This window comes from Dermacentor albipictus, chromosome 6 (assembly GCF_038994185.2).
Source record: "Dermacentor albipictus isolate Rhodes 1998 colony chromosome 6, USDA_Dalb.pri_finalv2, whole genome shotgun sequence".
NCBI classification, from domain to species: Eukaryota; Metazoa; Arthropoda; class Arachnida; order Ixodida; family Ixodidae; genus Dermacentor; species Dermacentor albipictus.
The window spans coordinates 8,023,044-8,050,635 of record NC_091826.1 but is presented as its reverse complement, the minus strand read 5'-3'; the positions used below and the strand labels follow the sequence as shown (position 1 = coordinate 8,050,635).

The window sequence follows — 27,592 nt, the reverse complement described above, 5'->3', positions numbered from 1 at the left end:
TCTTTATTCTATGGTCTCGTCTCGTCCGCGACGCTAGTTTGTCCCGTTGGAGCGGAGCATAGAGTAGTGAGAAACCATGGAGAAACCATAGAGAAAGGAATAGAGAAACTCTATGGTAGCGGAGGTTCTGTAGTTTAGGGTAGTCGCGGAGAGACGGCGCTCGCTGCCGACCCCACGTTGAGGGTTGAGCCATAGGTTGAGCCTCAATCATCCATCCACCCACGTCCTGTTGCGGAGGGCATAGAGTTTCTCACTACCTTACCTAGAGGGAAATCTGGCGCTGCTGCGCTGTGGTATGCATGGGAATGCCGGTATATTGTGGATTCGGATTGGCACCGTTCTCGTAGAGACAGGGCGCCTTGAAGACGCGCTTGGCAAGTACCGTTCCGTCTGTCACAATGATTAATTTTTCTACTAGAGCAGCACGTGAAAAGCTGTTTTAGCTTTATTATTACGCAAAAACATGTTTTGTTTAACTATGAGAACTTGTTATTGTGTGTACGACTACATGTTACATAAAAAGTATCAGCGGGCCGCTAAAGTTGGAGGACAGACGACAAGGTTCGCGCTCACTCTGAAACAGTTGGTCGTCTGTTCTTGCTTTTCTTCGCTTGGTCATGCATCGTGGGTGAGTAAGGATGTAATATGCGTGAATGGAAACATTTTATGAAGATTTTACTTTGAGAACGCGTTATTTGCGTAGCCATATCCACGTTTTAGACGAAGCCTCGTACAACACTAGCCAACACGAGCCTCGCAGACACATATACCGTCATTCCCATGACGGCACGGTGCCCCCTTAAGAAACTCCCGTAGACGGTGGCGCCAGATTACCCTCTAGGTGTTATAGTGAGAAACTCTATGGCGGAGGGCATAGAGCACCTTCCTTTTCCTTCCTCCGTGACATAGAGTTTCTCACTATACACCACCCGACCCCACCCCACTCCAATGTAGTGAGAAACTCTATGGCGGAGGAAGTGACGATTACTAGGCTAGCGTGGGCTCGACCAATGGCTTGAGAGTGTCCTGCCTCCGGGATTGCATCAGACCATAGAGTTACTATACTGACTCTAGAGGACAAGCTACCCATAGGGCCCATGCATTAAAATCGGGAACCTCAAGAGCGCCGCCATGTTGCTACGCGCCGAGGTTGCCAGCTCCTGAGACGCTTGCTAGACTTGGTGACACTAGTCAGTTTTAATCCGGCAACAGTAGCAGCGTAGCAGCATGGCGTCTCGCTTGTGCAGTCGTGATGTGTGCGTGCAGCAGGTGTGTGTTAGGGTTTTATAAGTTGGTTCTTTATTCTGTGTTGCGGGACGGTGTGGGTGTGGTCCATGTTGGCCGTACAGGTGGCAGTTATGCAACCGAGGGATGATCCTGTTGAAGTTTCCGGCGGTATGCGGTTTTCAGCGGTCACGCCTGTTGCAGGAGTGTCACTCGACGAGGTTACGAGCTCGAAGCTGTGGTCAGATTCCTCGTTGGTGTTCCGTAATTCTCTTCGCACGTGCGCGGTATGTTGCAAAAGCCGCTTTCGCGATCTATCGTCGCGACGATAGATCGGGTTTTTTCATTTTAAGTACTGACACAGCTGTAGGGCACATGTAACCGACAAACGGAAGTCTCAGGAGAGCGCCTGAGATTATAATAAAGCAGGCGGTGCAGGAACTGCAGGGCACCCAAGGGACAGTGGGGGGATCAAAGCTCGAAGCAGAACGTTACATAGGTTGGTGCCGCCGAGGCAGGTGTGTGCCAGGGAGTGTTCGCACGGACAGCTCCCCTGGCACGCGCAGCAGTGCCTCGCAAGGTCGAGATACTTTAAAGGCACCCGCGCCCATGATCTTTCTTTTGCCTCGGTGCAGGGAGCAAGATTAACCAAAATAATATGGAGGGCGAATGCCTCATGACAAATGTAGCTCGCGTCGCCTGGCGTGTGTAGTAATTTCAGAGTTCATTGTACGAACTTTATGCATAATACGCTTTGTTACGGTACCTTAACGGAATGGGTCTAGAGGACGGTGTTGGTACATTTTTTCGTACCGCCCTAATCCTATACCCCCACTACAAACACACACACATACCCCCTTTTTTATGTATACATACAATTCCTTGCCATGACGGATCATAGCCTCCTTTATTTTTGAAAAATAGAGGAGGCTATGGACCGATTGACCAGTTCAAGTTGTCAACTTGTCAGTAACTGTCATAGGAATCACTGTAATAAACACAATTCCACGATCAGATTGTTTACTTTCATATTTTGTTGTAACACTTGAGGACTACATAGAACTTTATTTTGTATATGTGAGAGAAGTATGTGGATATCACGAGCTTAAGCCAATGTGTGATACAGACAAAGCAGCTGCTACAACGTGAACTGCATTGAGGGCCACACAACACATACGTAATTAAAGGTGCAAAATATAGGGGGAAGCTTCAAAATACGCTCTGTAGCACTGCAAAGTATAACATATATTGTATGTGTACAATAAATGTTAAAAAATACAATGCATCAATGTCCCATTTGCCTTCAAGTTTATTATGAAGTTCAAGTTTACTGAAGTTTATTATGAGCATATGTACAACAGGAATCTACTGACACACCCGCAGTCAAGGTGGCTGTTCGAGGTGTGCTGGCTGCCTCAGTGTAAGAAAAAGAAATTGGGTAAAAGTCGACACCAGTGCCACTGCTTCTTGCCTCTGACCTGCACGTGCCTCTGCGGCATCTTTGTGCACAAGTGTGCTGGCGTGGCGAGGCGTAGGAGTCATTCGAGAGAAAGAGTATTGTTTACATGGAGAAGTGGCTGTTCACATTGCCTGTCACTTTCCCTCAAATGTTTCCTTGGCGACTAGGGTGACACACCCGCAGTCAAGGTGGCTGTTCGAGGTGTGCTGGCTGCCTAAATGAAATAAAAAGAAATTAGATGAATGTCAATACCAGTGCTATTGCTTATTGCCTCTTACCTGCATTTGGCTCCACGGCCTCTTGGCTTGCGGAGTCTGTATGAGGGAGCTGCTGTGGCTAGGCGTAGGCATTGTCTAAGCAAAAAGAAAAGGCCATTTAAATGGGGAATTATGGAAATAAATGCAGTTGTTATGTCTGCTTCTTGCACTCTTCTTGCCTAAATGTTTTCAAACATAGTGTCCAGAACACACCAGCACTTTGACTGCTTCTGCTTTTTACCTGCAGGTGTTGCTGCGAGATCCTTAGTATGGCTGCGTGCAGCATTGTAACACTTGGTGGAGGCATTTGAAGTGGTAGCCAAGAATAGAAAGAATCATCCTTGTCTGCACGAATGCTTTCAATTTCTAAATGCAGTGGTAACTATCACTATTGGTGCAAGGCCCCCCCACATCTATGTGGCAAGTGCCATAGCTCGAAACTGAATTGTTCCTTTAGTGTTTCACAAGGCATCTGATATGTCCACATTAGATGTGATGTGTTTGTTTTTATTTATCCCAGTGTGGAGAGAGCATCATTAAATGTTTTTTTTTTATTTTTGCGTGTCTTGTTTTTTGGTTTATTTCTGAATTTATCATGATGCTGAAGTGACTTATGTAATGGCAATCAGCTCTTGTTTAGCAGAAAAACAATGCATTTCCTGACCCACTGTTTGACATCCTCTCACTCGCATAATTTTGCAGAGTATTCTACCTATATTGACTTGCTTGACCTCCACTAAAGAGTCTTGCATTTTCAAATACGACTCTTTCCTTGAAATCATTCGACACTTCTCACAATTTCTGTACCTTGGGCTTCTGATACTCTGCAGTCACCATTTTTGCTTGTTTCTGACTAGAAATATCTTCTTTAATTTAGAGCTTAAATTTTACTTTTGGAACACATGGAAGGGCTTGCCATTGCATATCTGCATAAAAGGGAAACGTGTGGTATTCGGGATTATGTCAGTATTGCATATGTGCCTGTTGTCTAAAATAATTGAATTTTGAAAATGCTTGCAGGGGCCTGATATGCATATCTGCAGTTTATGGATACATGTAAAAGACTCAGCATCAAGTGCAAGTGAACGGTCCCACAGGCGCGGAGTCGATCATGCAAATTGATTCGCTGCACACATTTGTGACCAGAAAATATATTCCACATGAAATGGCATGCAAGGAAGTGTTGGAAACATTACACAGTTAATAAAACGCCTACGCTATCAATATGTGGGTTGATGCACTCGTTATGCAAAACGGAGGTGAGGCGTGCAGACAGGACACGAGAGTAGAGTATTTACAAGCAAACAACACAAGCGCCGCCCACTTCTCTACTCTTGTGTCCTGTCTGCACGCCTCACCTCTGTTTTGCATAATGAATCCTTACCAACTAGCTCAGCTTTCTGTCGTTCTAACCTCGATGCACTCGATTTCGTCCGCATTATAGGCACTCGCCTCTTGATTACTTCGTGGCACAGAAATATTCGGCATCAGGCTGTTTTTCTGCTGTGGCCTTTGTAGAAGCATGATTGTTCAAAGTGCAACAATTAAACAGATTCTTTGAGTTGCTTGTGGCTTCGCCAGTACAATTCCGGTGCGCTGGTCTGCCTGTCCAGCAATTTCCTACTGAAGGGAAACCTGCAAATAAAAACCCCGCTCCGCATGCATAAAAATGCACTAATGTGACGCTTCTCAAACGATTGTGATGCACCACAAGAGCCGCCTACTCGCGTGACACTCTCAACAAAGAGATACATTCGTTTACTTACATGTGAAGGTATATGCCAGAGCACTTCGGGGCTTCGGTGGCACATAAGGCACGAACGAGTGTGTCATAGCGTCCGATGTCGACGCGCGATCGCATGTCAAACCTAAACTATACGAAACTACTATGCAACCAAAAAACAGATTCGAAACCGAAATTCGTGTCATCCTTTATTGCATGAATGCGTACATCGTGATTTACATAAGTCATGGACTTAGCGATCGCTTTCTGTAAATTTAATATAACCTTCCACCTTCATAAAGCCATCAGGTATGCGTTTTTAGATGACAAAGCATTAAGTGACCTGTACTTGTTTTCAGCTCTTTCAATAGTAATTGCGCTGGCCACATTGACCAGTAGCAACAGGGCGGCGCCCTAGAGGTTCCCACTTTTCCGGCCCAGCTTTTCCTCTAGAGTTGTTCTACTAACTCTATGCATCAGACGCCGCTAAAATCTCGGAGGCAGGAACGTGATTCAAGTTTGAAGCAGCCGCCGCAACTATCGCTCGCAGCCGACTCTGGTGGAGAGGCAAAAGGGGAGAGGGGCCGGAACCAGCATAGAGTTTCATAGTAGGGTATTTTTAGAAACTCTATGGGAACCAGCATCTGCGGCAGGCATCTGTTACGGTAGCGAGGTGTCAAGCAACGAACGAGCCAAAGCGAGTCCGATCGCAAGCCGACAGCTGATCGCGGTCGAGTACAAGCCGAACAACGTTCGCAAGTTTGTGTTGTCGGGATCTTTTAGGGAAGAAACTCGTCGCAATCGCATTGATTGTGGTAGTACCGTCTGTTGCACAAGTAGGAATATCAACAGCCTCAATGGCGCACCACCACCACCATCATGATGACGGCGGCGATCCATGCGGAGGCCACGGTGGAGCCACCTCGCAGGGGCCCGAGACGGGTTTGCAGTACTCGCTGTACTCCAAGATAGACCTTGACAACGTGCAGTGCCTTAACGAAGTGAAGGAAGGGTCCGGCAAGTTGGTCTTCAAGCCCTGGGAGAAGAGGCTGGATCGCGAGAAGGCTAGTAACTGCTCTCTGTAAACTAACGTCGCCTTATGTCAGTAATGGGTCGTTGCACGTTTTTGTCGCGCTCTTACGCGGTCCCTTTTACTTTGAACCTCGGTTCCTGTCACAGCATGCTGGCAGAGATCCAGCTCCTCGCGGGAGCCTCAAGCACTGACTGCTGCATAGCGATCAAGGCGGAAAGCTGGGCTAGTTGGTGTATCATCATTATTCAAAAGACTAGCGCAAAATATCAGGGACAAAGACGGAGAAGACGACAGGACGAGCGCTAAACATCAACTGGTTTTTTACTGCCAGAGAAGGTGCATATATACATTTCGTCGGTGCATGCGCACACAGTGTTGATATAGTACAATCTCATTCTAATCAAAATGTGGCAGACTGTTCTGTAAGTACATTTTTTTCTTTTTTGGACAAGGCAAGTGAAGCCGTGCTGACACAGTTATCACCTTCCCTCTCAATGTGAAACGCCTCACAAATCTCGCGCCCCCACCTTGTGCCTCCCCTACCAAGCACACACGTGGCGTCAAACGCAGGCACGCACCCGCATCGCTTGGATGGATGGATGGAAAAAGTTTATTTTCGTCAGAACGCATGTGCGGACGAATCCGTGCTAGATGGCCATCAGCTCATGGCTGACGGCGACCTGGGCGGCCCACTCCACGGCCCTGGTCTGGACGACCGGGTCTGAGCTGGCCAACACGGCCTCCCACTGCTCGAGAGAAGGATCACGCATAATATCCGCCGGTGGCGGCGCTATGCTACAGCTCCATAATATGTGGTCATAGGTGGCCAGTTCCTGGCACCATTTGCATTCCGGCTGAACGTCCGGGTAGATTTTGTTTAACACGTATGGGTTATAGAAAGATCTCGTCTGCAATCTTCGCCAGACGCTTTCCTGCGCCTTCACCAATTGCTTGTCCGGTGGAGGGTAAATTCTCCGCTCAAGTTTGTAATGGTTAGTAATGTCGTGAAAGGACACCAGCCCATCTCTCGTGGACCTCCCTGGAACGTCCGGCTCACCTGCTCGGCTGACGAAACCTCGAGCATTCATGTGAGCCGCCTCGTTCCCAGGGTTCCCAGAGTGGGCCGGTACCCAGACAATTTCCACCTCCGTAGTCCCTCGCCCCGTGGCCCGATTTAGTAATCCTGCCGCTGTGACAGAGATTCTGCCCCTCGCCAAATTTCGGATGGCTGTTTTAGAGTCGCTGAAAATCAGGTCAGCTTCAGTATTACCTATAGCTAGCGCTATCGCTGCCTCCTCTGCAGTTTCTGAGGAGCGGGTTTTGACTGATCCAGAGGTGACTAAGCGTCCGCGCCCATCCACCACCACAACTGCGAATGCGTCCTTGTTCTTATACTCGGCAACATCTACGTAGACTGCCCCGTTGTACTTCCCGTACTTAGCATGTAAAGCTCTGGCTCTTGCCTTCCTACGGTTCTCGTGATGTATCGGATGCATATTTTTAGGTAAAGGTTTTATGTACAAGCCCTTGTGCATTTCTCGCTTGACCTGAATTTTCATGTCCCCAGCTGGAGGATCAACTCCAATGCCGATCCCTTCCAATATATCCCTCCCTACTATCGTTTTGGAAAGTCTACTGAGTTGCATCGCCAAGTGTGCCTCCCGCAGTTCTTCCAAGGTGTTGTGCACCCCTAATCCCAGCAGCCTTTCGGTGGAGGTATTGTTAGGCAACCCAAGGGCCGCCTTATACGCCTGTCTAATCATAGCCTCCACCTTGCCTTTCTCCGTCGCGTCCATCTTCATATAAGGCGTCGCATACACTATTCTGCTGAGCACAAACGCCTGTACCAGCTTACACAAGTCCTTTTCCTTGACGCCTTGTTTACGATTGGCGATTCTCCTGATAAGTCTCACGGTAGCATTGACAGTATTTTTGAGCCTTTCCAAGGCCTCCCTATTCTTCCTGTTAGTCTGCAAATACAGCCCCAAGATCCTGATCGTTTGGACCTCAGCGACCGGTGCACCCCCCACTTTCACCTTCAGCGGTGGTGGCGGCACATAGTGCCTCGCATGTATCCCTCTTGGTTTATCCCTAAGCACAAAAAGCTCGGACTTGGGCTGAGAGCACGAGAGTCCTGCCTCCCCGGCTAGCTCCTCCACAATATCCACTGCCTGTTGTAAAGTTTCCTCCAATTGTGCGTCGCTTCCCTTTGTTACCCATAGAGTAATGTCATCCGCATAAAAAGTATGTTTAAGTCCCGATATCATTGCCAGCCTGGGCGGTATCTTGATCAAGGCGAGATTAAACAAGAACGGCGATAAAACCGACCCTTGTGGTGTCCCCCTGCCCCCCAACGGGAAAGGATCCGATTTAAATTCTCCGACTACAATCTCCGCAGTCCTATCCTCCAGAAATGATCTGATGTATCGGAAGGTTCTACCCCCCGGTCCTATGTCCGATAGGTTCCTTAATATTGCCTCATGGGTGACATTGTCAAAGGCCTTTGTGAGGTCGAGCCCCAAGATAGCCTTCGTGCCCGTGCCGTACCCAGGATCAACCACGTCCTTTTTGAGCTGTATCATGACGTCCTGCGTTGATAAATTAGCCCTGAAGCCAATCATCGTTTTAGGTATCAACTCCTTGTCCTCCACATAACCCTGAAGCCTGTTGAGGACCACATGCTCCATCAATTTGGCCGAGCAGGACGTCAGCGAGATGGGTCGAAGATTCTCAATACAGATCTTCTTCCCTGGTTTAGGAATAAATGTAATCCTAGCATGCTTCCACTCTGCCGGGATCTCTCCGGCCACCCAATATTTGTTCATCAAGTCCGTGAGCGCCCCCACTGGCTTGAAATCCAGATTCCTCAGCATTTTATTAGTAACCCCATCTGGACCCGCTGCTGACGTAGTACGAAGCTGCCCCATTGCAAACTCCACCTCCGCCACCGTAAAGTCCGCATCTAATTCGAGGTTTTCCTCTCCCGAGTAATCCGGCAAGAAACCGCTCGCCTCGCCGTTTATGTAACGACTTCGGAGTTCTTGAATGAACTCCCCAGTCGTGCCTTCATACTGATGAACTAACCTAGCCATTTGACCCTTCTGCGCCGATTTGGTTGCCGCCGGATCTAAAAGGTGCCTCAACAACTGCCATGTCTTTTTGCATCCGAATTGCCCATTCATCCTGTCACAAATCTGACCCCATTGTTTGCACTGCAAGTCCAACGTGTAGGTTTCGATTTCTCGTTCTAGCTTGGCCACCTTCCTACGGAGGACCCCATTATGCTTTTGTTTCTTCCATCTCCGAAGGAGACTCGCATGCGCTTCCCACATGTGTAACAGTCTAGAGTCTGCCGTAAAACCTTCCTCCACCGTCGGAACCTCTGCTCTGGTACCCTTCACGTCCTGCTTGAGCGCCTCAACCCAGGCTCCCAAGTCCTCGATTTCCCCGCTCACTGTGTCTTTCCTGACTTTCCGAAATCTGTCCCAATCCGTCACTCTAGTTCCGTTTACCCTGTCTTTGTGCTTAGCAGCACTAAATACCGTGGAAAGGATATAGTGATCACTGCCCAGTGGCTGTCCCGTGTTTACCCACTTTGCATCCCTAATACCTTTAACAAATGTGAGGTCCGGAGAGGTGTCTGTGCTAACACTGTTGCCTATCCTCGTATGATCTAGCGGGTTGTTCAAGGTTGTCCATTGTAGGTCCTGAGCTACCCGCCAAAGCCTATTTCCCTTTGGAGTGGCTCGGATGTAGCCCCATTCCGGATGAGGCGCATTGAAATCTCCAACCACGATGAGTTGAGCCCTAGCCGCTAGCCGTTGCGTCTTTATCAAGAGGTCTGGCAAGCCCAGCCCTTTATCTTTAGGAGAAGAATATACATTAAGTACAAAGAGACTCTTATCGTCCTTTCTTTTGGGCAGAACCTCTAGCAGGACGTAGTCCTCTCTGCTGCTATCTATGGTATGCTGAATCGCCGTGGCGTTGCGATGGACTAGCACGGCCGTGAAGACGCTCGATCCACCCCCCCGATCAATCTCTGGCGGTGTAAACGCCTTAAATCCCGGTAATTTCACCCAGCCACTAGCCTCTTGCAAAGCTATAATGTCAGGCTTACTGTCCAGATTTTGTATGTGCAATTGCAGGTTCCCCCGCTTGCGACGGAAGCCCCTGCAATTCCACTGCCAAACCTCAATTTGCTGGCGAGGGGCCATGATTAGGCACTAGGTTTACTAACATCGGCGCTTGGCCGACTACGGGAGGCAATCTAGCCTGTAGCGTAGCATTGAGCTGTTGAAACATGCCCATAACCTGTGTTTGGAAAGCCCGCATGTCATTGGTGAAGGCGTCAAGACACTCCTCAATCTTGTCTAGTCTGGCTTCGATCCTGTCGACCCGAGCTTCCAACCTATCCTGTCTTTCCTCCAGTTTTCCTATTCTGTCCGCAAGGGCAGACATTTCCCCCCTAAGACTAGTGACTTTAACGACTGGCTGCGGCGTGTCCGCCGTTGAAGTTTCTGCCACTCTTTTTGCATTAGCACCCTCATACGCCGATGGCGGCCTCTTAAGCTTCCCCCGATTCTCCACCTCCATAGCTGTGCTCTCGTTCTCGCGAGAAGCAGTCGCCTGTGCCGCTTTCAGTGGGGCCTGGACCACCGGCGTCTGTACCCTTTGTCCTTTGTCGCTTTTAAGCGCGCGTTCCATCTCTGCCATCCTGATTTCCATCTTTTTAATCGTCTCAGCCTGCTGCTGCACCTGCCTTTGTAGCTCCTTCTCTCGAGCAGTCTCACTCTGGGAGGCCACGTAGGGCCAGCTCACCTTTTTTCTCGTGGCACTGGGACTTCTTCCATGACTGGAACCCTGTTCTCCTTTGCCACGCTCGGGTCCGGGCAGTGGTGGGAAGGAAGTGGACCGGTCCCTGCTCTTGTTATCGTCTCTCGCACCGCTGGATGACCGCTTCCTGGGCCTCGAGCGCCGCTCCTCCTTGTCAGTTAGGCCGTTGTCCTCACTGCCCTGCTGCAGGCCCGTCGGCTGCTTACGGGCTAGACGAAACTTGCAGTTCCGGCTCCCCGTGTTGTGCGCCCCATGGCACACGATGCAGTCTGGAGTGCAGGTCAGCGGCTCTCCTTCCGGTGGTGCAGGATGATCCTTTCCGCAACGGCGACACAAATTAGTCTTTGGACGATAACAAACGTCCACCCGATGTCCCACTCGTCTGCAGTTATAGCAGGTCTCGACTAACTCTCTGTACGGAATCACCGCTGTAGGGGTTGGAGGACGGGACTACGGGATGAAAACCCAAAACTTGGGAGTATTTATTTTACATTAGGTACAGGGAGGTGAGCGACAAGTATCAGACGTACAGACATTACGGGCCGGCAGCAACTCGGACGCTGCGGCCCGCGGCAAGAAGTTCGAGAGAGGTGAATCAGGGAATCAGGGCATGTCCCAGAATGCTCAGGTCTCTCTGGAAGGCTTCTTATAAACCCTTCGAGCACTGTAAGTCACGTCATGTTTGACCAATGGGAGAGTCCGCTCCGATGACGCCACTTTCAGCCAATGGTAGGCGCCCGTGTCGCGGTGTCACACCTGGCGGCTCTCTGTGGTCTTGCCTCGCAGACTGGCAATGCACTTCTAACGAGGAGAAGGGGAGGGCTGCTCATGCTCCATTGTCGGAGGCCCACCTGCTAATCCCGGCGGCGCACAAACTTGTTGGCACGTGAACTTGTTGCCTTAAACTTGTTGGCTCGGCCGCTCCTCTGGAATGTGCTTTCCTGCTTCGGCATTCCTCAATTAGCTGTGCTGCGATTCGAAGTGGTTTGGGGAACTCGAAGTAGCCGCAGGAAACAGCTCCATATCTAACAGCTCGTCCTCGCCCCGGTTGTTCTGAATGGCCGGTGAACCCAATTTGCTGGCCATGAGGAACGCTGAAAGATGCTGCAGGGTACTGGGGTCGAGCCTCGTTTGACAACCCTCGGGATCCTGGGCCCTGGAGAACATACGTCAAACAAACCAAACAACACAGCGCTGCACCACGTGTAAGCGCAGGCTCTTCACCCCTGACTCGCCAGGCTATTACTGAACCAAAATGAACCCTGATCTTTTATTTCCCCAATTTTGACAAAGCAGTTCCAACCACCCTTCCAAACAGCTATCCATTTCTCCTCGAATGCCGACAAGACCAGAGTACTATTGTTGTTGCAAAACAAAAGGGTCGCTGACGATGCAAACAACAAATGAAAACAGCCGAACATAACTTAAGTGGCCTAACCACACGAACAGCATGTTTCCAATCTATCGCAGTGGCGTACTTATCGCACGTAATGGTGCCACTGAACAATCTGGTCAACCTCACAAGTACGTAATCACAAGCGCACTAGCCTTGTGGTCGCTAAACAGAACGCGTACTTGCGTTGTAGGCAAACTTTTCATTTACGCTTACTCACGTTTCTTCCCTGAAAGTCCTACAGGACACGTGACGTAAACGAACAATTAACTTGCGGGACTTATACACTCCGCAGAACCCTTAAAATGATGCGTCTTCTACTAACTCTTTCCACGCACGCTCACTAAAGAAGTCAGAATACGGCTGCCCTCCACACACACTAGCAATCCAGTCCTAAATCTGCTCCCTTGCGTCCACACAGGACACGCGCTAATGGAACTAAGAACGCTCCTCAGTGCAAATCATGCACTCACTGAAAATCTACGCGCTTAACCTTAGAAAATTCAAAACACTTCAAAAGAAAGAAGGTTAACTAAAACACACGCGCGTTACGATAGGCCTCTTAACAATAACCTTGACCCTCAGGTTACTCACACACGCAAAAAAAAACCTATCTACTTATTAATGAGCATCTCGCGAGACTACATGTTTACTTAAAACGCATCTTTCAAATCTCGAGCTTCTCAAACGAAAACACAAACAAAGCTCATACCTTTACATATTGAAAGAAAACCTAGTCTCAAGTCGCGAAATTTTCCGATACTCAAAAATAAAAACAAAACACTTCCTTTCTACGGAAGCTCTCCTGGCCTCCTTTTCCGAACGCTTATGTCTGACTCTTACTCTGAGCCGTCCCCGAGCTGGTCGCGGCTTGAAAACTACTCTGGCTGCCGAGAGACAACAAAAGGGCTGATTCACTATCAGCTCCCCCAAGATGTTACGGTCTCCTGCCAATTTGCGTCCCCGCGCCCCGCTTTCAACACGAACTCGACTGACCGCGTCGCTACTCCCCACCTGGTCTCGTCCTGCCACCTTGCGTTTCTTCGAACTGCACGCTGAGCTATGAAAAGAACTACGGAACGACGAGGAGTTTAACAGCCTCGTGCCCTTTGTCCGCGTCCGTGCAGAACATGCTTCGCGGTCCCCCTTTGACCTGTGGCTCGAACGTTTAGGATGCGTCAACATCGTCAGTGACGACCGCACCTTTCTTCTCCTCGCGCCCTGCCCTTTTGGGTTTCTCGCCATCTTTGGCGGCACTACATTAATTACCGACTTTCGGTCTTTACCGCGCTTCTTTTTACGGCGCTTTCTCTTTGCACTCGCCTTCATGTCGCCTTCTCGTGCCTCGTGCTGGCCGGCACACATTTCGTCGGCCCGGATCGGTCTCTTACCTGCACAGTCTGAGTGATTTACATTTAAATCTACTCTCACTTTGCCTCGACTGGCGGACAGCTCAACCGACTCTGGAACAATGCAGCAGGCTTTACTCGAGTTAGACAACTCGCACTCTTGCGAACTGCCCTCTCCTACATTGCCCAGCTCACGCTGTGCATCGGCACACAGCCCGTCGGTATCGATCGCTGTCTCACGCGCACAGTCCGAATGATTAACTGAATCATCCCTATCTAGGCTACCTAGACTGGCGGAGAGCCGCACCGATCCCTGAACAATGCAGTTGTATTCTCTTGAGCTACGCAGCTCGCAATCCTGAGAATTACCCTCAACTGCATCGCTCAGCTCGCACTTCACTTCTGCACGCACAGGCTCTACATGGGTGCTCGCTTCTGTCGGGTCAGAAGTAACGTTTTCTTCGCTAGCAACCTCGCTAACATTACCAGCGACGCACACGCTCGGTAACTGTGCCAATTTGTTCGCAGCTGGCCTAGCTGTCTCCACAGTCATCTGTTGGCACAGCACCTCGTCGCTCTCCTTGCGGCCTTTAACGGCCTCTGTTGCCACTAAGGCATCGTTAGCAGCTAGCCTTTTCTCTTCACTTATGAATCTGCAGCCAATCTCACAGGCACTACTCTTTTCGTCGGCTTCTGGCGAAAATCCGCTCGATGCTTCCTCATCGTTTCGCTCTGTACTACCTACAGAATTTTCAGACAGCCGTTGTCTCTGTGCCAATAACTGATCACAATGCTGTATCTCTTTGATCAGTGCTGCCTTCTCTCTCTCATACTTTTGTTCACGCTCACGTTCGCGTTGATTCTCACGTTCGTGCCGCTCCCACTTAAGAGTAAGTTCTTGAAGCTCATGCTTCCGTTCATTCTCGCGTTCTTCACGCTGACGCTCACTCCTAAGTTCACGACGCTCTCGCAAACGTACACGACGCGCACGCTCCCGTGGCTCCTGTATCACCTCCCAAGCAAGCTCAATGCTTTTCTCATCATTGCCACTATCGTTAATCGCCTTAATGATAGCTGGCGTTTTCATCCGTTCGTCCGCCTCAACTCCCAAATCGTCGCACACCAACAACAAGTCCAACCTCGTCAACCTTCTAAGATCCATGGCAGCTGCCCCGACAGGTGGTTAGAACTGTTTTCCTTAATTAATTTGTGCAAACACACAATGCATCAAACTCCCGATTCCCAGAACTATCAAAATTGAACACACAACCTTTGAGTCTGGCGAATCATAAGGAAAAAAACCACGCGCTCACTTACGGTTGCAGCACCCTGCCATCCGGTTCGTTCGTCCGCTGTTCCCGGTTCCTCCGGACTCCCTGGGTCGAAGGCTCGCTCCTTCTTCGCTACTCCCAGTTTCTTCGGACCTCTTTCGACGAAGGCACTCTCTTCTTCGCTCTTCCCGGTTCCTTAGGATCTCTCTGGACGAAGGTTTATCCGTAGCGCTGCCACCAGCTGATGCATTCGGAGGCGATCCTACCGCTGCCAACCAGATGTAGGGGTTGGAGGACGGGACTACGGGATGAAAACCCAAAACTTGGGAGTATTTATTTTGCATTAGGTACAGGGAGGTGAGCGACAAGTATCAGACGTACAGACATTACAGGCCGGCAGCAACTCGGACGCTGCGGCCCGCGGCAAGAAGTTCGAGAGAGGTGAATCAGGGAATCAGGGCATGTCCCAGAATGCTCAGGTCTCTCTGGAAGGCTTCTTATAAACCCTTCGAGCACTGTAAGTCACGTCATGTTTGACCAATGGGAGAGTCCGCTCCGATGACGCCACTTTCAGCCAATGGTAGGCGCCCGTGTCGCGGTGTCACACCTGGCGGCTCTCTGTGGTCTTGCCTCGCAGACTGGCAATGCACTTCTAACGAGGAGAAGGGGAGGGCTGCTCATGCTCCATTGTCGGAGGCCCACCTGCTAATCCCGGTGGCGCACGAACTTGTTGGCACGTGAACTTGTTGCCTTAAACTTGTTGGCTCGGCCACTCCTCTGGAATGTGCTTTCCTGCTTCGGCATTCCTCAATTAGCTGTGCTGCGATTCGAAGTGGTTTGGGGAACTCGAAGTAGCCGCAGGAAACAGCTCCATATCTAACACCGCGTACAAGCAGTTCCAGTAAATAACCTGCCAGGGAACATGCTTCCCCCCGAACGTTATCTGAATCGCCTTCGACTTCCCCAAAGGTCGGGCATCCAAAATTTCTATGCCGTCATTCCTCTTCAGGAATCCCGCCCGAACTTCTGCCAGTGGGCATCCGTTGTACGCGTTGTAAATGACTCCGCGCACAGAGTTCTCCGGCGCCGCCACGTACGCCGAAATCTCAAGGTCATGAACACCCAGCTTGAGCGTCTTCACATTCGCATATGCCCCACAGCGATGCATACACGGCGTGCTCACCGTCATCGTGTTATTGGTCTCGTTGACCCGCACCAGGTCTTCCTCCACCGCAGTCGCATTTGTCAGCTCCGCTGCCGCTCTCAAGGCATATCCGAGTTCCCTCGGCGTTACCATGCTCAAGTCCCAATTCTTGGGTCGGCACACAACCTTGAAGTCCTTCGCTGGCATCTTCAGAAACGGTCCCCGTTTCTTCCACACCGGCGCTTTCCCGCGCTTGACTTGTTCTGCTCCGTGCGTCTGGCGCCCGTCGCTGCCTGCCTGCTTCTCGCTAGGCTTACTCTCGGGATGGTTCCCGTATACAGATTTCTTGAATCTATCTTGAGCCCGCAAAACCCAGGCCCATTCTCCCGCCTCGAACTCTTCGGGCGTTATAGTCTCTCCCACAACGGAGTACTCCATGGTCTTCAGCCTCACAGAGGCCCACAACCACAAGTCACCGCCCCGGAGCCCGGTGCCGTCAGCGGCGGCTCGGCCTAATGATGAGGCCTAACTTTGCCGCGCGGTGGTTGAGCACGAAAAGCGTGGAAAAACCCCTAAAAAGGGGGCAAACTTGCCGAAATTAGGTGTCCGCAGGGAGAGGGCAACTTCCTGTGGACAATCCCACCAAAAGCAAGTCCACAGCACAGGGAGTTCCACCGAAAAACGGTTTCAAAACGGGAGCCCATGCGAAGCACGTCCGCAATCTTCGACTTCCCCCGCATCGCTTACAGTGCATGGCCAAATGGCCGCCCCCCGCTAATGAATCTACTAGCGTTCGGTGCTTTGTCCCTGATATTTTGCGCTAGTCTTTTGAATAATGCTGCATAGCGTCCCTGAAACTCCTGGAGGACAAGCAGTTGAGCAGGAGCAGAGAATCGCGAGAGAATCGAAGTTTGTAAAACATTGGGAATCAGAGGTATAATTCGGTAGCATTTTAGGTCGATACGTATTGTATACTGTGACGTATACTGACGTACGCTGAAGTCTCGGAGGCCTTTTGCCACTTCGAAGAATGTCGGTATGCTGTCGACGTACCTTGTATTTCCCCACTCTGCCGGTACCCCGCAGTATGAGGTCAGTGCGACGCAACTCTACCGAATCTTGAGAAAGTTCGAGCACGTCGTGGAAGTTGACCTATTTCAGGCAGCCTCCGTTTTCTGAGCCACCCAAATGATGAGAAATCCTATCCCGTGCCTTTTCCTGCAACTTTTCACGCAAGCGTTAAACGCAGTCGGTTGAACACAAGCGCTACTTCGTTGCGTTTCTGTTACTGTCGACATTTAATTAAGTTCAGGAATAGTTGGCTTTAAACACGCCGTGCGTGCAACACAACCAAATTGTAATCCTACCAGAAACTTGGATGTCATTTGCACACATCAGGAATGTGCAACTACTTCCGGTATGGTATGAAGAACTTTATTTACGTCCTGAGGGATCAGTCTGGGACTGATGCGGGCTGCTCCCACGTCGGGACAGAGGCGCCGAGCCCCTCTGCCTCGCACGGCCATCTGGACAGCCCTGAGTTGGTCCGCTAGCATTTCGCTGTGCAGCATCCGCTGCCACCACTGTTCTCCTTGAGAACCATCACCGGCCAACGCCAAGCAGCGCCAAAACATGTGTTCTAAATCGAGCGGTGTCAAATGCAGCTTTTACTTTATTTTGGGGAAGTTAACGGCGTGTATGTCTGGCAACATTCCCGGCACTTCCATAATTCTGGACTTAGGCATAGAAGCACTATATTGCAGACAGCAGAAATGCGCTTGAATCTTGCAAATAGAGGGTAAAATTGTGATGCAACAGTAAAACCCACACGGCAACATTTTTTAGCTTAAAATAATACAAGGTCATACATAATATTAATATTGGATCTGAAGTAAAAAAGATTCATCCCTCAAGTCATAGCAGGTAAAAAAATAAACTAAAGGAAATCTTCCAGTCTAAAAAGTTTCATAATGTGGAAATTATGTTAAACAAGTAAGTGTTATTTTCTGAGTGGGTGGAAAGTGCAAAAGTCATATTAACTGCATGAGGAACAGTCATGTCTACTGCGTACAAAAAAAAAAAATACAGTTTGCTGTTGGGATTTATTGGAGATACTACCTCAAGCAGTAATAGAGAGGGTTGCTATCTTTACACAGTAAGCAAATATGTTGAATTTGTCTGTGTGTTACACCTGTATGATGGTACACGTGCAAGATTTTTTGTATGTTTTGTTACTGTATGTACTGAAAAGCTCAATATTTTACTGGAAATTCAACAGCTGGATCCAAAGCTATTTACATTCCTTCACAGACTTGCTTGCTTGTCTCTCATACATAACTAGTCTGTTTTCTTTATTGCTGCATATGGCATAAGTGGTTGCCAGACCTTTGTGCAACGAAAACCCATGAGGAGCATGAAGCCCACTCCAAAGAACCTCTCTAATTTCTGCTGTGCAAAATTTATAACAGATTTGTATGATATACCATATTAAATTGTAGGTTAGAAATTTTCTGAGCTGTGTATAACTATGTCCACATTTAAGTAGTTATTATCTGATGCATTACACAGAAATGCCTTAATCGAAAATTTCAGTTGGAGAGACCATTTGAAATCTCTGCCCAATGACTTAAGGATAGCAAAACTACCACTGCACACCTATGCTACCCTACTCCAAAGTAAATCCAGCCACAAATCCTGCACTTCATGCAGCACTAAAGGAGATGTAATGCAGTTGGAAAGATGTGGATGAGGTGGGCTCAAGAGAGAAAGAAATGTTTACATTAGAAAATGAAGTGCGTTTGATGAAATAGAAGGAAGGATGTGTTGATCATCCAACCTAAAATAGGAAATCTGGTTTCATTACATGCTTCACTTGCCTAAATAGTACCGCGACATCGATTTTTGAAACTTGCATGTTTCAGGTCTAGCATAAACAAGTACATGGTACTTGTCAGTCTTTTTTTTTTTCTTCTATGTGTGTGATTTGTAATAAATGGTAACATGCCTTATCTTTTCATATGCCTTACAGCTGTAAAGCTTTCAAAAATAAATTAGTGACCACTTTTTTATGTGACTATTTCATCAAAACGAGCCTTCAGTGTAGTTCATGTCTTGCAGCCGCCAGTGTCCCATTGCGCTGCTGTGTGGGACAGCTGAAGAAGCTACACTGTACATGTAGCAAGATGCTTGGTATGAACACCTAGGCATGACGAACTGGAATGGCAAAGGGTAGACACACTACAGCAGTGTGTTGTGTGTGTTCCTTCTATGATGTCTGATTGTAAAATTTCGCAGTGGGCTAGTTGGTTCGACATAATTAACACTTGTGCAAAGCAATGAAGGGACAGGACTTAAGCAAAAAAAACAACACATGGCACCTGAGTGCTCAGGTGTCATGTCTTGTTTTCCTCACTTAAGTCCTGTCTCTTCGCTGCTTTGCACAACAATGTTAAATATGCTTGATTGTGTTCTGTGCTGAATTTCTCAGGCTGTCATCTACTGACTGGCTAAAGTGCAAATCATGTGACCCACAACCCTGCTTTCACACTTGCCCGTTTGCAGTACGTGGAAAGTGATGCAGACGAGGAGCTGCTCTTCAACATTCCGTGCGTACCATTGTAGAGTGAGGCAGACAGGCCTGCCACCATCTTGCTCCTGTGTGTGTGTCTTGCAGCTTCACCGGTAATGTCAAGCTCAAGTCCATCCTGGTGGTAGGGGGCGATGCTGGCATGCACCCTTCTAAAGTTCGCATGTGAGTAAAACAGTGCTATCCATCTACTGCCCAGTAGGTGACGTTGCAACATGTTGTGATTTGAAAAGTTGAATGAGCAGTCAATGGCTGACGCATGCCCTGCAGTGTCCAATGCGTGTTACAGCGTTTTTGAGCAAAAACAAGCAAGCAACTAGATTTTTTACGAGACTCCCAGCTGGGTCCTGCTTCCAGCTTGAGAAAAATTGCGTATTATATTTGGTAACATTCGTGAATGTCACATGAGATTTTTAACCTCTTTCACTCTTCATTGTTCGGCAAGCTCAACCGCTAGACGACTGAGCTGTGCATGAAAGCAAGCAAGTAGATGTTGGAAAAAATGCAGACACATGATGGAAGATGGAGTGTTTGCATGCACACTGTGTCATACAGCTGTTTTTAAATGTGAATTAAATAGTATTGCTAAGCTGGACTGGTAAACTAGCCTTACAGAATATGTAAATGGTTAGTCATTCCACAAGCGGAAGCTTCATAAGCTGGAAAGCATGTAAGAAGAAAAGATGGGCAACATCACTTATTTTGACAGTGTCTGTGTGGTGGTGGTTAATTGTTTACCAACAAACCACGATGACTTGGAATTCTAAAGGAACTAATAAATAAACATAGCAAATTTGGCTCACTTTTCCTGCACAATAAATTCAGTTTCACCCAAAAGGCGTAGCATGGATAGTGATACAAAGTATTACATAACTGCACAAAGCTAGTTTCATAGTTTTATCAACCATATAAATTGCAGTAAACATTCGCTTACTAATTCGGGTAGCAAGCAGGGTGTTATGTGCACAGGCAAACATGATATCTCACTCAGTGACTGCGGTCACTAGTTGTCACAACGCTGGCATGATAAAAAGCGCAATCAGATGGGAGAAAACACCTATGTTGCCTCTCCCTTCAACGCATCTCCAAAATTTAAGGTTATGCGACCTCCAGTACTAGGCACGCACGAAGACAGCACACAAGCAGCCACCAGCCTTCTCGGATTGCTCTACCTTTGGCCCCGCCGGATGTTACCTCCAATATAGTGTGCAGACGGCAGGTGGCCAGGCTAGTAAAGAAGACACGTGCTCACTTCCCCCCATTCCCCCGCCTTTTAGCACTTGGCTTCCAAAACTGGGTGTGCATCAAGCCACGGTCTCTATCGGCTCACCCTTGCATGCTTGCCCTCGCACCCACTGCACACAGTGTGCAGGGCACAATAGGACCTTATTACACTTTGACTTCTTACGGAACTTTTCAGTGACAGCGATGCTGATAGGGAAAATTTACCTGATGTGTCCATATAGTTGTTCTCAAAATAAAACAACCAAAATACACAAGAATACTTGATTCACGACAGCACTCTGTCATACCAGTGAGCGCAGAATTCAAGAAAGAGAAACACCTAGAGTCTTGACAGAATACTTCACCATTCTAACCAATTTATTGTTGCACTGTAGTATCAGTCTGAGCCCACGTCTAAGCTGTGCACTTATAAGCGTAATTCCACTTCGTTTCTTTTAATAATCATCAGGAGCCTGTTCAGCATGTTATGTTCATAAACTGTGGTATTGTAAAATTTATCTGTCATCTTCATTGTTCACCACTTCTAGTGACCTTATTATTAAATCTACTCTGTAATGTCATAGTCAAGCGAAAGAAACTGAGACAGTGCAAAGAAATGTCTCTAATGGTATTTGTTCTTTCTCTTGCACTGATCACAGACAATGAGCGTGCCTGTGATTGAGAGCACTTCAGTAGTTACGCACAATGATTTCTCATGTTACACAGTAAAATGTAGGAACGAGTTCATGCAAGTAAGTTCTCGTATATTTTGCCGCTTCTTTGTCAACAAACTGATTATTTTTTAAGCATATTAGCTAATGCACAGAATGCAGGATGGCAGGACAGACAGAAGGGCTTGTCCGTACCATGTTTTTCTGGATGGGGTTTGAAAGAATAGCAATGTATTGGCCAGATAGCACATCCACACATTGTTCTGCTCCATCAAAAAAAAAAACTGAGTCCCTTTCAGGTTCAAGAACCGGCCGCAGATGACCTTCGATGATGCGCGCGCAATGCCCGAGCAGGAGTTTGAGCTGCAACCTGATGCCAGTGGCAGCTTGGAGTACCCTGTCAGGTTTGACACTTTCCCACTTCTCTTGTGGTTGGTTGCCCATCTACAGCACTGCCTACACAGAGGAATGTAGACTAAGCCAGACTGTGCTGGCAAGCCTTTGCAGAAGCCAACCAGGGTTGGGGGTCGTGCAGGGCTGTAAAGTTCTCCAGCGTGCACCATTTGTCGCTGCACTTCCCAAGCAACTTTGGGAGCGACACGACACGGGTCTACTACATTGGCCTGCACGGAGAGTACACAGAGGTAGGTATGCGCCTGGAACCTGTTGCAGAACTGCTTCTTGTACTTTGCACTCTTCATCATTTCATGTTCTAAGCAGTATGGTGCTCACCGCTTATAATTCCACCACTTGTAGGCATTACTGGTTGTAACAGTGAGCTTTCATTTTCCACATCACGTATTGAAGGTGTGTAATGTCAACTGACATACAGCAGTATAAAGTAGGGCCCCATAAATATGTTTCTCATGTGCCCAGGAAAACATATTATGTAAACATTCTGGTCAGGTCAACATTGCACTGGCAGGACTGTGGTGGAGGAATAATCAGGAAATTGTATTTGAAAATTTTGGCCATATACAGCTATTACAGTCACATTGTCAAATGTAGCATCGCTTTTTAAACTCCACTCTATAGTCCAGTGGAAGTGCCTGTACCTTGTGTGTAATACCATATACTGTTGTTCCTTGCGGCTTCTCTGCAGAAGAGTATACCGCACTCTGAAAAAAATGTTGGCTGTCTGCTTTTTGTAACTCAAGCAAAATTTTTGGCCAAGCACTTTAGAAACAGCAGAGGCCATGTTTGCTGGCTGTCACAAGCACAAAAGGGAAGTGGACATGACGATGGTACTAAGGAAAAAAACAATTAAGGCATTAGTGGCAGACTCCAGGCCAGACCCTATTGAAAAATCCATATTAATCTTGCACATGGCTGCAATATCTTTCATGGTGGTACGTCCGTGAGCATGCAGAGCTCTGTTTTGCAATGACAACAGTTTGAATTCATAGCAGAGTCACAAATACTAATGCTGTGTGAGCATTCACCAACACTGTACTGGAGAACCAGTATTTTTATAGAGGCTAGAACGTTTTTTCCTAGTGTCGCGACCGGGCCAGCGCAGCTGAAATAACTTGTGTGCAAGGCAGATGGCGCTACCGCCCACTGGCGCGCGGTTGGGCGCAAGAAGCCCTTTGGGGGTAGTGCTGTCTCGTTCAGTTGGTTGATCGTGTGTGTGCTCCTGTCACTGCTTTGACAAGGCGTTAAAGTGCTAAAGACAGTGCAAACTCTGGCATAGGTTCTCTTGTCATTTAGATTCGACACGGACTAACTGTAACACCGACAGCGTGTCGCAGCAGGACCAAATGCAAGCGTCACGTCGGGCCCGACCTACTGCGACGTAAAAAAGCGTAAAAATACATCTTATACATGATACCGAAATGAGAAAAGGAAGCGGGACTAATTTCAGGGTGGAACGTCTTTATTACACAAGGTTTCATGGCAACGATGTACTAGTGCCTTTCCTTGTGCGAAGTGCCCTGTGCGAGGCTACTGACAGCGCCTCATTTTCAGCAGCTTTTTCTTTTCTCGCTGCGATTTTTGTTTACTGACTTTACAAGGAAATGCATCCTAGTCAAGGCGTAAAGCTTGATCACTCGTGTCGTAATTCGACGTCCATGGTCCTCTCAGCCCACAACTGAAGCTCACGTCCCTGAAGAAAATGCATAAAGCTGACCATGATATCTGCGTGTAGCTTACTGCGGCTGAAAAACACCGTAAATGCGTCCTCAAGCTTTGCTATAAGTTGTTCAATTGGCCTTGATGGATAAACTGAGCCTCCATGGTCAAAATTTCGAGTAAGCGAGGCAGTGTTGTTTGACTCGGCTTGCAAAGGCAAAGTGCTGAAACAAATTGCACATTCAGGGCAAGGAAATCTTTTAGGGATTTTTCTGTCAACATACCCAGCTACATAAAAAAATTAGTCTGCTGTCACTTTTTTTGTCTACACAGCCCTGATAATCGCTCAGGCTACTGTGCTCCTCGAGCAGCTCTGCAGCAGAAGCCAAGTTTCCGCCATCCAGTAAATTATTGACAAGTTCAGTTATTCATGCATTCTTCTAGGGGGGGGGGTACATCAGACGGTTGCAAGAGGGCAGTAACTACTTCTGCAGGTACGTTTGCTCCTTTTGGAGGCTTTGCAAGACTGTAGAAAGCCAGGTTGTTGACAATTATAAAAAAATGCCCCACAGTTGGATGATCATTGCAACCGAAGCACTGGTGCGCAATCCCAAATACATTCTCCATCCTGTTTTGGCTTAGGTTTGCGGTCAACAAGTACTTGTATTGCAGGGACGTGGTCAGGTATTTTACAAGCGACAGTGTGCTTTGCAGCATTACACGCAGCTCAAGGGCAGTTCTGCACTTAAAAAGCCACCACCATGCTGTGCAGTATATATTCCTCCCATCCTTTGAGAAAAACAATGAACTCATTCAAAAACTGTGCACTTCTTGAATTAGCACGAAGGCCTTTTGATGGGACTCTAGACGACATTATAAAAATTAGTCTTTTCATTAGTTTTACAAACCCGCAGCTCCTCATCCGCATTCGCAAAGGGACAACGTCAGAAACATTGAGCTGACAGAATGGTTTGTCATTGACCCGGGGCTCCGCATCCCCATGAGGATACATTCCAACACCTATAGCTGATTGAACCGCATGCCCCGGGTTGACTTTCTGGAAGCTGCCTCGAAACATGCCTTCACAGCAACGCGCTGCTTTGGACGAAGGCCTCTGATTTTCTCCTCGAGCACAGTAGTTGGGATGGACTGCGTGAGTGCCCGGAGGTCTTCGACGGTCTTGTTGGTCTTAGACAGTTCTTATTTTTTGGCCTGGAATAAGTCAAGGGATTTTCGCTTCCCTGCATTTATTTGTTTCAAAGTCGCTAGTCGCTAGTTATGCTGCCTGCTGAACTGGTTCAAGATGAGCTTTCTTGAGTATTTGCATCGGACGCCGTCACAGTGCAGGTTTTCGAGAAGTACGCTTTTCCATACTGTGTATGTTGGCCAGGTGAGAGAGGCTCAGTCTCACAGCCGAGACAAAGTAGCAATTTATCTACCTTCATCAACGCTGTGACGGCGTCCTCTTGACACTGCACATGAAATTCTTCAACTTTGATGCTTCTGCAATGCAATGTGCAGATGCACCTAGCTGCTTCGGCGCAAGCCGAAAACGTTACATTTTTGATCACGTGTACGTCACTTGATTCCAAACTGATGTGCCACCCGAAGCACAGAGCGGCAGGATCGTTCAACAAAACAATTCTGCAACAAGATGATGACAGCGGGTCAATGTGACGAAACAGATGTGGTGCGTGCGATGGCAGTTCTAATGTGCATCCTTCATCACTGACACCTGCAGGGTCGTTGTTGATTCGGTTACCTGATGCAGTGCGCTTTGATGGTGGCAGACAGTTGTCCACTAGGTTCCTTTCCTTCCTTTTCTGGAGAACAGGCCTCGTCATGTAGGATGGAGCATAAGGAAATATCGTCTGAAAGGGCATCATCGGTGAGCACTGGCAGCTCGTGATCAAATTCTACAACCTTCCCGTTTATGACTTCCTGAACGTCGTTTGAACGTGGTGTTCGTCGAAATACCTTGAGCACACAACACAGGTTTTGTCGAGAGCCTTGTCATCTCGCTTTATGTTTCGAGCCCATTCTTGCAACCGATGAAGGTCGGACGGGGCGCGGAACAACGACACTTTTTCTTTTGACGACTTGTACCCACATTTGCAGAGCAGCACGAAACATGTCCGACCTTTTTTGTCAGTATTATCACATGTGCTGCACAGAATGACACTTTTTTTAACGCAACGAGGCATCGAGAGGCACAAACAAATCACGCACAAATTCCAGCCCGCACGCACTTGCCAACTGGCTGGGCGAACGGCGCGGCTAGAATAGCGCGGCCAAAGCTTCTCGCCTGGTAGCTGCAGCGTCACCTACACAGTGCATCCAAACTGGTTTCACAGGGGCCCCTTGAAACTGTGGCCGTTCACAACACTAGGAAAACCTTCTAGCCTTTGTAGTATTGTGCATTCATTTAAAGCCATGTGAATTTGGACCAGTTAATTCGCTTTCAAACATACAACAGCTTACCTGAGATGGCACAGTAGCAATTGTTTCCATGTGATGCGAGTGCCAGCATGCGAGTGCACTTGTGGCACCTGAACTTACTGGAGGCATGCGTAATGCCATCCCTGTTCTGCATGCAGGCTCAGAGGCAGGGCGTGGTGTTGTGCAGCTATGAGAGCGCTGCTAACCCTGCCGACCACAAGGTGCAGCAGCAGCAGCGAGCCAACATGATGATACAGTAATAAAACCAGTGTGACAACTTCCTTACAGGGTGTTTAAATCTCTCTCCTTCTTGCACTGCCCTCTACACCATCTCATATAAAAGGAGCTGAGTGTGTCTCGTATTAAGAGTAAGCTTAAGCTCAAGGCCAACTCCGATTTCTGTATTCAATAGTACATGTAAAATGCAGAAACGGTTTCATGAGACAACCACTCAACCGATTTGAATGAAATGCATTGCATTTGCAAGAAAGTGAAAATCTAGAAACTGTAGGAAGCAGAATTTTGATTGAGGATATTTACTTTTAACAGAAATTGCCAAGAACTAGTAACATAAGAAATTGAGTGTTTACAAATCTGTAACTTCACGCCAAGAACAGATGTCACAGTTCTGTAAACTGCACGAATAAAATTGGAATTTTAGTTTACCGCTTGCGTGAGATTGTTACTGTCAGGGTGTCTACCTATCGGGAAAACCGGGAATCCTCAAGGATTTTGTATAGTCTGGACATACTTAAGAAAAACTCGGGGAATTTTCGCTTCTACCAGAGAAAATAAGCTGTAATTTTATTGAAAGGGAACGAAAGTCGCGCTAATGCTGGCATAAGTAACAGTGAGGAATCGTAATGAATCGCCTTTGACACCGTGTCGTCGGCTGGAGGAGTTGCCAGTCTACAGCCAACGACAGATTTTCCTGACGTCCGATTTTAGGGACATGCCCGATAATTCGGACAGCTTTTGGGGCACCACTTCCTACCCCATAGATTCAGTGTATAAGAACGTATGAAATTTCGGACGCAAGAAGTCTTCGCAGTCCGATTTTCCGGACTTTTTGCCTTGATTGCAGGTCTGAAACGGCATTAATCAAATCTACCACCGCAGCCATTTTGATTATCTCGCCGCCTCGAACCGGCGCTCTCGCATGCAGATCTACTGGCAGCCGTAGCCACCACCGCGCCAACGCTAGGCGTACATTCTTCGACATTCACTACAGTTACCACTTCGCCGCTGTTAGTAATGGCACCGACTCAGCCTTTGTAATCCTCGCCAATGGCTTCGAAGCTCGGAAAGCACGGCGCGTTGCATTATGCCAGTTTCCTAAGATAAGCTTCGCCTCTATATAGCAGTGTTACGAGGTGAAGCATACACAAAGTATTGCGGTAAAGCTTAAGTGTGGGAAGGGGCAGTTGTCACTGGACACACAGTGTACTCCTTAATTATACACGCGTGCACCCGCCGTCTCCCGTCACAGTACGAACACGGATATATGCAATAAGTGTTCTGGCAGGCCTTCAAAGCTTTTTCGGATGTGTCTATGGCGATGTGAGCCCTAAAAGACATGCATTCATTTTTTCGGACATCTTCGCGTCCTCTATGGAGTCCGAAATATCGGACGTTTACAGTACGGCTGACCAAAAGGATGCTTCAAATGGTCTGTGGGGCGAACGCACGAAGGAAGGAGGACGAGAACAGAAAAGAACCTATGCACTGAGGAATGAACGGTAAAGGAAGTGTGCTGCCACTTTTTTGAAGGAGCTTGAGCTCAAAAAACAGTGTTGGCTGACGCCGAGATTCAGGTGTCCCTCATCTGAACAAAATAAATGCTTTAAGGCAGTGAAACGCTACACTGAAGCGTTGTGCACAGGCTGAGAGTAAGTCAGGACATCTGAGGTTGA

General features: G+C 48.1%; 1 protein-coding gene, 1 long non-coding RNA gene and 1 pseudogene across 3 annotated transcripts; 1 reads left to right on the top strand and 2 right to left on the bottom strand.

The window, feature by feature from the left end:
* Positions 1-2,515: 2,515 nt before the first annotated feature.
* LOC139060755 (uncharacterized) lies at positions 2,516-3,188 on the bottom strand. The gene is made up of 2 exons (XR_011515022.1): positions 2,962-3,188; positions 2,516-2,897 (listed from the first exon to the last, which is right to left on the bottom strand). It is a non-coding gene; the product is annotated as an uncharacterized lncRNA (long non-coding RNA).
* A 2,024-nt stretch (positions 3,189-5,212) lies between these two features.
* LOC135896470 (PITH domain-containing protein CG6153) lies at positions 5,213-25,964 on the top strand. Of its 2 annotated transcripts, XM_065424867.2 has the most exons (6): positions 5,230-5,727; positions 19,248-19,291; positions 19,360-19,437; positions 21,467-21,571; positions 21,703-21,811; positions 25,838-25,964. In XM_065424867.2, the coding sequence occupies exons 1-6, from the start codon at positions 5,521-5,523 to the stop codon at positions 25,937-25,939; spliced, it is 645 nt and encodes a 214-aa protein (XP_065280939.1). In that variant the 5' UTR covers positions 5,230-5,520; the 3' UTR covers positions 25,940-25,964. The 2 variants fall into 2 exon arrangements, with proteins under 2 accessions (XP_065280940.1, XP_065280939.1); XM_065424868.2 differs by lacking the exon at positions 19,248-19,291 and having other exon boundaries at positions 5,213-5,726.
* Positions 21,829-25,822, bottom strand: LOC135896469 (uncharacterized; annotated as a pseudogene).
* Positions 25,965-27,592: the final 1,628 nt, after the last annotated feature.

Bases quoted from the DNA above. Each gene is read 5' to 3' on its own strand.
- LOC135896470 (XM_065424867.2), top strand. From the start codon at position 5,521: ATGGCGCACCACCACCACCATCATGATGACGGCGGCGATCCATGCGGA. The intron at 19,438-21,466 runs GTGAGTAAAACA...AGTCCCTTTCAG, and splicing joins CACCCTTCTAAAGTTCGCAT to GTTCAAGAACCGGCCGCAGA. The intron at 21,812-25,837 runs GTAGGTATGCGC...TTCTGCATGCAG, and splicing joins TGCACGGAGAGTACACAGAG to GCTCAGAGGCAGGGCGTGGT.